The following is a 12,289-nucleotide window of genomic DNA, read 5'->3' as shown; positions in this document are numbered from 1 at the left end:
TAATAAATTGTGTTTTTTTCATGGCCATGTGAAGTGCTTTTTTTTTTAATCTACCCAACATATTTTTTTTTATTTAGAAACTTTTTTAATTATTATAAAAAAGGGAACAAGTCTTAGGTTAGGATCAAAAGATCCCGGGCAGTGAACAAACACTATCAAAGCAAAGCATACATTGAAAATAAATATTGCAAAAGGTACTAATCAAAAAATTACATTTAACATATAAATAATTTACAAATCTTAATAAATTTACATAAATAAGTAAACTTATTATAAAAGAAAATCATATCCAAAAACAAAACAATCCTGAGATCCTTGGAATACAAGAAAAAACAATTCTTTTCATAGCCAATCAAAACTGATGTCATTTTAAATTACCACAAAACAGCTTAAAAAAAACCTACTAATTTAACAACCTAAATTAATTAAAGAAAATATTACATTGAAAAAATCTCTACTAAATCCAAACCCCATAGTAAAACTAAATAAGAGGTAAATGATTAGTTGTCTACCCTTTCCTTTTTAATTCAAATTCCTCAATTCAGTCTCAATCCAAAAATTCCATTTGTAAAAGACTAATAGCGGCCTCAAAATTACATTTCAGACCGTGATCACAGTTCACTGGAGTAAGGCAACACTTTGTTATGAAATTAAATGCTTAAAATAAGCTCCCACACCGTTGTTAAATTAATGGAGCTCTAAAAACATAATTCGTGATATAAACCGATGTACAATATATACGGTATTCAATTTATAGAAAAATTGCTTTGTTCCTTAAAATAAGATACACTCCTCCTTTTCTAACAAATTATCAATTAGGTAGCAGTGAGTCGGAAACGGCCGGCCTTTTTTTGTGTAAACATATTTAAAAGCTGCGACTTTTTGTTTCTCCTTTGTCTCAATGCTTCCGAAACGTTCACATGACTGTGGCTTTTAAGTTGGAACACCGTCAGTTTCCCCGATTGTACAGCTTAATATAAATTTGAAAATATTTCTTTTTAACAATATAAGTATTAGTGTGGAAGCTTAATTTGGTTAGTACAAAAAAATTACAATGGAAATATAATAAGCAAGATGGCGGACATGAAAAATGTACCGAGACACAACCACGTGACCATCAACCTATGTTCCCTCTCCTTGTCAGTTTCAACGTACGGCGCCATTTCGCTGTTTATATTATTCTGCAAATCTAGATTCAATTTATCTCTATCGTACCTTCCCTCTTCACCGTTAATCATTTCAACTGGAAAGTCAACTTCATCTGTGTCGTAGATTTCGAAATTATCGCTCTGAAGTACGCCGGCCCCCTTGCAAAACGGCGTCACGAATTGAATCCTATTGTTCACGTAATAAGGTCCTCTATTCCGTACACCTTCGTAGACGGGCGAGTAGCTAGCGTTTTGGTTCGTTTCGTTGTTATTTTCGTAATTCAAATGAAACTCCTCGGATTCATCTATTGTGTAGTTATTTGCGTAGTCTATAAAGTTGAAATTGCTTATGCACCTATCTTCGGCGTATCTGTTCAGTTGCCTTTGGTAGTTGACTTCTATGTTGTCCGCTTGGGGGTCCGCGTCCATATCATCGGAAGCGTTCGCGTTTTGTTGGGGGTCGCTTTGTATATCCCTTGCGGAGTGCGGCGTGGCGTGTGTTAGTGCGGCGATGGTGCAGGCGAGCTGGCGCACCCCCTGCACCCCCTGCGCCCCCAGCCCGGCATCACCCACCCCCAGTATGTCGGCGGGCGAACAGATGAGCTCCTGCAACACACGCCACCCGACTCTTAGTATACACAATGTCTTCTCGCAAGAGATAACAAAGAGACCCTGCAACACTGAATACGGGCGCGCGGTATCACGTTAAGGCACTCCTAGTACCCGGCTATTGCTGGGTACTATAAAGTTTTTAGGGCGGCAATTTTTTTTTATATGATATGGTGTCAAACGAGCAAGCGGCCACTTAAATTCGCAGAAAAGGCGAAGCTACCGCTGGCCACTAAATTTAAAATAATTAAATTATTTTTTATTTAATTTACCGAGTAAAAACTTTAAGATTATTACGAGGGAGTTTAAAGGTAATATTAAAAGCCAATTAGTAACATCAAAAACAATACTAAATTTAACAAAATGTTAACTCACCTCCTCGACTCCAATTTTTCGACACGCTTCCAAGAAATTGTCTACGTTTCTTCTACACCTTGCCATTGTTAGCTTAGGCTGGAACAAAACATAGAACAATAGTCAGTTAAATGAATGTTCTCTTTTAGGTTATGCAACAGGGTAAGGGACATTGTTCAACGGCAGGATAAGATACATTTTTACAACAGGGTAGGGGACATTGTAAAAGCGTAGAGGACAGTGATATCAGGCAGGTAGGGAGTAGGGGAAGTGTAATGTGTCAGGGTAGGGGAGAGTGTACCTGTGCGGGCGAGGGCACGTGCACGGAGGCGACGGCGCGCGGGCGCACGTGGTTGGCGAGATGGCAGAGCACCACGCCGTCCGCCAGCACTGGCGCCAGCTGCTCCGGCAGAGACATCTTTAGCCGGGACTCTATTATCTGAACACAAACATATCATTTATCAATAAACCTAAGAACAATTCATTTATCTCATCTAAAACTGTCTCATTAACTGTGTGTTTCTGAGACCTAAATCTGATTTTGATCTATAAAATCCACGGTTAGTACTGGATAATTTCTACTCGCGGCAAGTATGTATACGTGCTACGTAACGTCGAGTACGTAACGTTATCACGTGTATGTAATTTTAAAGGGCAACAAAATATTTACCGTCCTCAGCTGTTGGAGGAGTTCGGTTTCCTCCTTCTGCTTGTCAAACTCTCGCTTCATGGTGAAGCTGAGCTTGTCGAGCGGCGCGTCCTTGTTCCAGGCCATCTTGCCGGCCGGCTTGGGCGCCGCACCTTTCAAGTACGATACCGTTGTCGTAAGTAGCTTCGCGCTCTCCCCCCCGTTCGTCTGTCTCGGTATATTAGATTTCATGCCTATACTATTGTATCCTAGTGTATTCGTTGGTGATTTTGTCGGTGATGATGGCTTTATATACGTGTCCGTCTGTCCGTTGACGCGCGCGTAGTCGACGTTCCCATTGACAGATGTATACATTTTATTAACGTTTCTGGAAGGGACAACTTTCTGTACCGGTCTTTTGTTAGTCTCCTCAGTTTTGTCGCTGTTTCCGTTCTGATTTTGGAATCTCCGCGGTGTCGAGTGGAGGAGTGGGGAGTTTGGTACTTGTGAAGTGTTGGGTGTGGAGGAGGTGGAGTTCGAGGAGAGTGAGCGGTTGTAAAGGTTAGGAGATACGTTACTGTAGCCGTTGACGGGGGAGTGGGGGGCGGAGGAGCGCTGGAAGTGGACGGGACTCTGGCTCTGTGACTGCGGGGAGGAGTCCAGCTCTGGGGAAGGTTGCTCGGTTCGGGGCCGGTAAATGTCTTGCTGGCGTTGTTGTCTTAGGGCTTCTTTGTATTGTCTGTAAATGCGAATGTATTATTGTAATAGCTTGTCGATCATATTGAGAGAACAGTCAGACTGAAAACATTCATATTGCAAGCAAATATTAGCACAATTTTAACAGAAACATAGTCGAGTCTTTAATATTGTTAGTCATCTAGCATGAAATTAAGAATGTTTGCAATTTGGCTGCGAAATAAGCCCGAATGACACTTCGATGAATTAGAAACATATTTGGTACTAGAAATAAGTTAGCCAAATTGAAAATTCACATATACACAGCAAATAACCAGTGATATTTGACATTTGATCTTGTTAGTATAATGTACTACAAATATTTATATAAAGGAGTTAGTCCCACACCCAAGTGTCATTGCAGTAGATGTAAGCAAGTGCGAGATGTAGGCGAGTGGTGCGTATGAGAGGCAAGGTACCTGTAGGTTTGCTGATGTGCTAATTTAGTCTTATCGTCGCCGTTTGAAATGTTCCCTTCGGGTGATATACGGAGGCTGAAAGGGACAACACCGGGGGTTAATATAAAAAGGATCGGAATAAACAAAGATGTGTCGAAGGGAATGGTAATGCCGGTGACGAAAACGGTCTAGATTTAATTTTGTTCTTTACCTCTGTTTCAGCCAATGCAAGAGAAATAGAAGAAATTTTTAAAGATAATTATACTAATTCTAGTTCTAATATCTACACTAAACTAGACAATACACACCAATTAAGCCAACTCTAAAATCTTAAATCTAACTCTTACTTTTATGAATTTCATATTTAAAGAGATTTAATTTATTTTACAACTGTTGTTATAAACTGCATCAAAAAACCTGGCGATTTCTGAATGTTTTCATATAATATACAAATAATTTCCTAATGGTTTGATGATAAGAATATATTTCTTGCTTCATTTATTTCTAAATAACAAAAGATTCAAGCTCGTCTATAATAATCATGCAATTAAAATATCTTTGCTTAAATATTTTTATTTATAAATATTTTATAATAATTTCCCACATGCGCCTTATATACTTAATATTTATCATATATTTACTTATATTCTATAATGACATGCATTATAATAGAGAATTGCTGCAATCGTACAATAAGTACTTGAAAATATTCGGAAATCCTGGTAAATTCTACTCAGACAAAATATGCGATGATACAGCGACCTTTGACCTGTAGTTAGTAATCCTAAAAAAACCGTGAAAACCTCCCAATATCACAAAATCTACAAATAAAACAAACACTTCTAAAATCACTGCTATTATACAAATCCCTAATAAATATATGAAACTTACCCGGTGAGTAATGGCGTCAAAGGAGCCAAAGGTGATTCACTGGAGAGCGACTGAGCCCTGGACAGCGCTGCGCCGGGAGACAAAGTGGACGGCGTGCTCGGTGTGGACCTACCCGAGCCCCCGCCACCCTCACCTCCACCTAGACCACAGAACGCCTTTTAGGGGAGTGAGGGAAACTGAGCCAACAGTTCACTTGAATTTAAAATGAGAATGGCCCAAATAATCCTGCAATTCTAGTGCCTTTTAAATGTGAATGGGGCTAATTGACAAGAGACATAAGTAAGAAGGATGTGGAGGAGCAATGGGAACAGAAAGTAGACAAACAAATCCTTTACATACCATCATTAGACCACCTCTTATCGACGCCATCGGTGCAGTATCCACTGTCGATGACGTGCCGTGGCTTATGCCTCAAGCAATCTATAGTAGCATTGCCTGATGTGATCTGCGCGCTCTGCGGCGAGCTGATATACGAGGTGTGTTTAGCTGAGCGTCTCGTCTCATCAACACGCCTGTGTGCGGGCAACGAGTCCTTGTTCGACATGTTCTCCAGATATTTGAATATATGCACGCGCCCGCGCATGCATACCTGGAAACCAAGAAAATAATAACATTGGCTATAAGAAGTCAAATCCATGAAATAAGGACAATTGAAATTTAAAAGAAGAAATCATAAACAAATACACAAGAAAATCTTCTATCTCATACTTGATTGAATTATAGGATTTGATTGCGTAATAGTTGGAATTGAAAGTAATTAAGTGTCAATTGTGGAGGTAATTCCTAAGTATTGTAGAACTCACAGTGGTGGGAGGCGAAACAAGCGGATTGTTGTCTAGATTCAGTGTAACGAGCGTATTCATGTTGCGCAGCTCCAGTGGCAGCGATGATATGCAGTTGCAGCTTACGTCCAGATGCTCCAGCCTTAGGTATGTGATTTCTGAAAAGTTACATCAACTAGGGTAATACTTAAGAAAGAACTCACACTGAAATTTTAACACAAAGCTTTAAACGCTTTGTGCACACTGGTCCTTCAATTTATAGAGGCAATGTGGCTTCATATTGATTTCACTAAGAATAGGATCACCTATCAACTTTATCATAATAACTGAATTCCATAGTACTTTTTGTGTTCAAAAGCGGATTGTAAGAATGTATTGATTCGTTTGTCCCTGATCGATCGTATAATACTCGTAATTTCCAAGCTTTCGCCACACCTACGCCGCGCCCGAATGTACGAGTATTATCTAGCCTCATCTATACAGTTTCGCTATCAAACAACCTATTATACCGTAATCGACCTAAATTAGTAATGTACATCGTTTCACCAAAGTCCACATCGAGTCTTTATTACTGACATACTTTTGTATTATAAATATAAACAAACATATATTCTTATTCAACAAATTAATTCTCAGGTAAAAGCACATAAAGACTATCTTTAATTTAAAATATAAAATAATCTCTAATCCTGACAAGATATCTAATATTCTACCTTCTTTCTTTTCCTTCATTATTCTTCTTACCTGTATTATTTGTAGCATTCGTTAATCTTCCTTTGAGTGTCGAGGGTGAAACGTAAATTGAATATTTCCACCCTCTTGCCTGTACAACCGTTAACATTTTCTCCCTATCAATCTTTTTATAACCTAATTAAAATATACTTTTAAAAATAGACGTTTTTTCCTGGCATAACTAACGAATGTCCTTTTTTTTTCATTTATAACTTGAATATATCCAATTACAGACATCGTATGTTTCTTTTAGGAAAATTCTTGTCCAAAAACATTTTTTATCCTGCGTCCTTGACGAACTAAAATACGAAAATGTTTTTGTATACTTTTTTCAGCAATGAAAACTCATGAATAAACAACTGCAGCTAAGAATCTTAAGAATCAGTAAATAATAAAATAATCACATTTGATAACCAACTACACTTAGCCAGCGTGGTTAACTACGGACTTGTCCCCCTACCCCCCTTGTGTAGGCTCCGAGCCCCTCAATGGGGACACGCATATGATTTGACAACGACGACAGCATTTTCACGACCGTTATCCCCCTTATTAGTAAGTATGCAATATATTACATATGTAAATTAATCATTCGCTATAAGGCGTATTACAATTAGCTATTTTTAATTCACTGCAGATGCGTCATTAACACCTGCCTCTTAAGTGTATGCACATTACCTTGCTTGTCACAATGAACTACATATGTTTTTATTGATAAATGGACATATGGTTAGACAGGACCGTCAATGTTAACAATAATAAGATTGCACTAGTAAGAGTAATTGACTATTTCATAGTAATGTGCCATCCGAACTTCGTGGCTGCTCGGAATATTGCATGACAGGCATTGGGACTACTTAGCACCCACCCACTAGCGCAACAAATGTTTCTTACCGCAAACCACCATAAAGTTTGTATCAAGTAATATCCATACAGTTACTGTCAAACTTACGTAAAGGCAGCAATCCCAGCTGGTTATTGCTAAGATCCAGGGCTCGGAGACCGGCGCAGTCGCCCAGGGTCATCGGCACTTGTGTCAGCCTGTTGTTGGAGGCGTCCAATTCCGCCAGGGAGGTCATCTTGCCGATCTCCTTCGGCAACGTCGCTAGTAAATTGTCCGGCACGAGGAGGACTTGTAAAGGCATTTGACATACTTCACGCGGCAACTCCGTTAATTGATTCGAACTGGAAAAAAAAATTGAATCCAAATTCATATGTTGAAGTTTACGAAGATATAGATTAATAAAGGAAATCTGCGCAAAGGGGTACTTAATAGCAAAGAATAATCTTTGAGAGTAGACGAACTTGAAGAACCCAAAGTCATCAAACGAATGTACACATCTCTTTGAATTGCATTTATAGCGTAAAATAAATAATTTTATTACCCAAAGAGCATCACGCAATACCTGAAGCAATCAATCAAGTATTACTCAGCCAGCGCCGTCTATCGTAAGCCACACCAAAGAGCCCATTCAACACTTTGCAGTATAAATACACTGAGGCCCACTTCGCTACGAAGTTTGCATGTAATTAGATCAACCGAAACCATAAATCGTTCCGCACCGCATCTTATACTGGGGCCCGTGCGGAAACTTGTAAACATTACGTACTCGTATTAAGTACATTCGATATTTGTAAGTCATATAACTATGCGATTCATAACTTGTCACGTTTCAATATTGTCAAGAAAATATGAATTCTCGCAAAAGATTCGTATTCGAGTTGAAGAGAAAGTTGTCATCAATCGCCATTTGACAAGTCAATGCAATAAATTTTAACGTCTTCATTTTGTATTTGTGAAATTGCTTTCCATTTTGTTTCTTCATTTATATTTTGTTATAGTTCAATATCATAGATTTATTATGAATGGCCAGACATTTTTATATAAAGTGATGTCATTCCGCTTTTATTCGTAAAAAAGAATAGACGGTAGATTAAATAAATTCTCATTAATTAAATAAACAAAAAGTGCACGCTAAAATCACTTGACTATGATTGCTACAATTTTTGTCGCATTTTTTTAGATCGTGTGACTGAATCGATTTGAACATCGATTTGTGGCAAACGATGAAATCGATTAAAACAAAAATGCACCGAGTCCATATCTAAGCTTCCTGCAATTATAATGCAGTGAAATGAACACGAATACTTTCACATTTTGCTAACAAAGTGCCGGCAAGCGAAGTGGAGCAAAGATAATTGGGTGCCCTTTATCATTTCCAACGATCCGTTTATATTTCGTTAGGTATTTCGAAAGGTAAAAGGAACTTCATTTGATAACCTTTTTGGTTGTCACAATTGCATTACTACCTGTCGCCTGCGACTCCGTCCGCACGGGATTAAAAAATAGATAGTAGCCTATTGAATATGCATATAAAATTTCATAAAAATCGGTCAAGTTGTTTCGGAGAGGGATGGTAACTAACATTGTAACACGAGAATTTTATATAGAACATTTTACTTAATAATTCCTTAATGAGATTCTTGTCACAATTTCATAACAAGAATATTAATGCAACAAAATGCAACACCCTATATTTCTAAGCAGAGGTGACAATATCAAGCACATTTGAAACCAATTTCACTGCAAAAGATAACTATGATGTTAACGGTTGTACAGAATTTAATAGAAAAATACAGGAAACAAATAAATAAAAGTTCAAGCAATATTCGACTGTATTAAACTGTACATTTGGATTAAAATAGAATTTATATTGCTTGTTATACGGATAGGGTTGTATCGAATGTTACGCATCTAGAGGAGCGACTTCTTTTTGCGTTAAACCAATCCGGGCCGTCTAGACGCCTAGACTTTGCTCGGAAACTGGATTCAATACCTGGATTAATAATAGAATAGGGTTCAATGAACTGTTTGTTGACTGACATTGATACGATACTATTATCTGTGTCTAGATTTTACAAATAAAAAGAAGACAAATAAAGATATTTCGTAATTAACCAATGTAAACAACTAACCATGGGTTTCTGAGACTCGTATAAAATATTGTTATCTCTGTTTTATCAAAGATAATAATAAAGATGACGCTATGTATACAGAGATTATGATCTCGGAAACCAGCGTTAATGAAACCAAAGCTCAGTTGCGCTTGTATGCAAACGGAATAGAGAAGATTGCATTGATTGTCCTTGAACTGGTATACATCAATATATCGTAACAAACATTTCAATTACACTTACAATTGTCAACACACTGAAGTTCTATGGAAGCCGATATGACCGTTACTACGCCGTATAAGGCGGTACAATACGCCGTTTCACCGGAACGCAAGGGGACGAGCGGTTTGTCAACCGACTCAAATGTAAACACGCTTTCTCACTTGCTTTACCAATGACTATGAAACGCGAGACATCAATTATTGTCATATTGAACACATTCAATACTAAAAAGCGAACAATTCTTGATGTGTGATCTTTGCGAACTCGAAAACAACGTTTGATATAATTTTTACTTTTATCTATAAAATCTTATCTAGATTGTATGTCAGCATCCTATAGATAGATAAATAAATATCATTTTTAAAGAGTAAATATTAATTTAACTTTTACTATTCCACCTGATGTTTATGATTTAAACATGAATATTAACGATAAAGAAAATATACGTTGAGAACTAGCAGACCATGAATTGTGCGGCAAAAAGTCGTTACGAACATAAAAACATCGCGTGATGAAAATGTGGCAAATATCAGTCAACGAAGAGAAATATTTGACGTAACAAGACTTGTTTTCTCTACTGCCTTTTAGAACATCGATTCATGATTTCTTATATTACCACTAATTTAAATTGTACAAAATAGTAATATTATACAATTCCGAATATTTTTTTTTATTATCGTCGTTTCACATTGTATCATAAGCTATTATTATGTAAAATTTTTATGTATATATTTAGGATTTGGAATTGATATAGATACAAGTTGTCACCAGCGACTCCGTCTGCACGAAAAAAGCAAAAAAAAACTTAATTAGTAGCCATGTGTAGAATCTATGCCAATTTTCAGTGAGATCCATGCAGCTGTTCCGAAGATATCTTTTAACAAATATTTATCCATCTGTCCATCCATACGTCCAAACATTCGCATTATTAATATAAGTAAGATGTAGAGACATAATAGATTAATTAAAAGTATGCTTATCCAATGATAATCACCGATTAACAAGTTTCTTACGGCTTCTAACGGCTTATCAATTTACAAGACGTGAAAGCGTAGATATATGTTATGCATAACATCATACAGATCACGTGGAAGCATTATTAAACAAAACTGTCGTCTCGCCGTCTGGTCAAATGTTTGGCAAGGAAGCGAGTTTACAAAGATTTATTACATCCGTATGCATAGTGTGACGGACGACGACGTCCGAATACGCCTACGAGTACGACAAATTACTGTAAATGTTTCCATGAGTTTTCATCGCCAAAGACCTGTCCAAAGTCTATCGTCCTTCTCACTTTCTTTGGCGGAAGCAGAGGCAGCAAAAAGTTATGGTCTTCCAATAAAGGCAGTAGCAATCCAAAATAGTTTCCTATCAAATATCTAATCGGTGTTCTGTCGTGCAAATCGATGTGCTTTTGTTTTTAATAATCTGTAGTTTAAGTCTACCACCGATACAAAGTCTGTAAACCATGGGACCATGTTCTTTTTAACCTTTTGGATATATATGAGCGATAGTTTTCAAGAGTCATCATCTACACTGGCTAGTCGCACGCCATGTCTAGTCGCAAGTGTCGGCAACCGCTCGTGCACGGGAAAGCGTAATAATACTTAACTATGATGATTAGTGTAACCACTTCGCATATCTAACACGCATACATGACACGTTGTATTTTCACCAACGCGTTGTGATTGAATATTTTATGAAATTTGCTGAACTATCCAGTGAACGGATTTGATATCTGGATATCTAACTTTCGATTAACAGTGAAATAAAGTAGCAATATTTTTTTTTAATAGTAATATCGAACTATTAGGACAAGATACTTTAAGTGTATTTTGAGTCCTTACTGATTTATCATATTTTCTGGTACAAACAAATCTAAAGATTTTGTTCCATCGATAGATAAATATTATAAAGGTGAATATTTGAAAACCTACCACTGGAATACAAGCTCGAGCTAACAATTAGGTGACCTCTCAGCAGTTTATATGACCGTGGGAGGTTCTTTGTCATTATATAAGAAACTTTTGTTTGACTTTTTGCTTTTGTTGGGTTAGAAAATGGATATCAAATCGGTGATCTGGCGCACAACAAACAACCTTGTTTGTACTTCAATCTTTGTCAAAGAATAACACATTATAAACATAGAGAATATACAGAAACTATAGCGTAAGTAACATATATGTTAAAATATAACTACAACGCACCGCGGCTTTAACCCCTCGGAAAAATTATAGCTGTTTTCCGTTCCTTGAACGAAGGTCACAGAGCGGGGACACTGCATCGGGACATAGGGGAGAACACGTTATACCGTGATAGGAAAACGTGGTATTAAAAGAACATTAATTTAAATCGTGCAATAATTTATGAATATAATTTTATACGGGTGATAGCGTAAGAAAAACATTTTGAGCCAACCAATTCAAAAATGTGTGTAAATTCAACCTCGGATTCGGTCAGCGTGGTTGACAGAGATCTACTCTATTTAGGGTAGACTAAAGCCCCTCGATGAACATTATGAAGTTATTAACCTACTATAATTAATTACGACCGTGGTTATTTAGTATACGAGTCGTGAACTGTGTCATATAAAAGGTATTTGCAATATAAAATTCAAATGTAAAAGCGAAAGGGAATATTGCATGAGTCCAGATCTTGCAAGCGTGTGAGCACTCGTGTCGACCCAGTTGTGTTCGCTTTGAGAACAAAATATGGCATGAACGAAATACTGGTACTATACCAAATATTGTACTAGAATATCAAACGAAGACACGATACAACTCTCATTACTAAAAACAGAGAATATACCAAGATGAAATAATATTTCTTTAGAAAATA

The 12,289-nt window shown here is 37.2% G+C and overlaps 1 protein-coding gene across 2 annotated transcripts in view; it reads right to left on the bottom strand.

The window, feature by feature from the left end:
* Positions 1-273: 273 nt before the first annotated feature.
* Positions 274-12,289, bottom strand: part of Lrch (Leucine-rich-repeats and calponin homology domain protein) — a 35,749-nt gene continuing 23,733 nt past the window's right edge. The window contains exons 3-11 of one of the 2 annotated variants that reach the window (XM_013325842.1): positions 7,227-7,459; positions 5,567-5,703; positions 5,103-5,352; positions 4,764-4,902; positions 3,894-3,968; positions 2,782-3,478; positions 2,413-2,550; positions 2,133-2,210; positions 275-1,754 (exon numbers count right to left, since the gene is read on the bottom strand). In XM_013325842.1, the coding sequence (XP_013181296.1) occupies positions 1,050-1,754; positions 2,133-2,210; positions 2,413-2,550; positions 2,782-3,478; positions 3,894-3,968; positions 4,764-4,902; positions 5,103-5,352; positions 5,567-5,703; positions 7,227-7,459 (2,452 nt within the window). In that variant the 3' untranslated portion in view covers positions 275-1,049. Of the gene's footprint in view, positions 1,755-2,132; positions 2,211-2,412; positions 2,551-2,781; positions 3,479-3,893; positions 3,969-4,763; positions 4,903-5,102; positions 5,353-5,566; positions 5,704-7,226; positions 7,460-12,289 lie in introns of both variants that reach the window. The other variant, XM_013325843.1, reaches the window with a different exon arrangement.

This window comes from Papilio xuthus, unplaced genomic scaffold (assembly GCF_000836235.2).
Source record: "Papilio xuthus unplaced genomic scaffold, Pxut_1.1 DF824655.1, whole genome shotgun sequence".
NCBI classification, from domain to species: Eukaryota; Metazoa; Arthropoda; class Insecta; order Lepidoptera; family Papilionidae; genus Papilio; species Papilio xuthus.
This window is presented reverse-complemented; position numbering and strand designations above follow the sequence as displayed.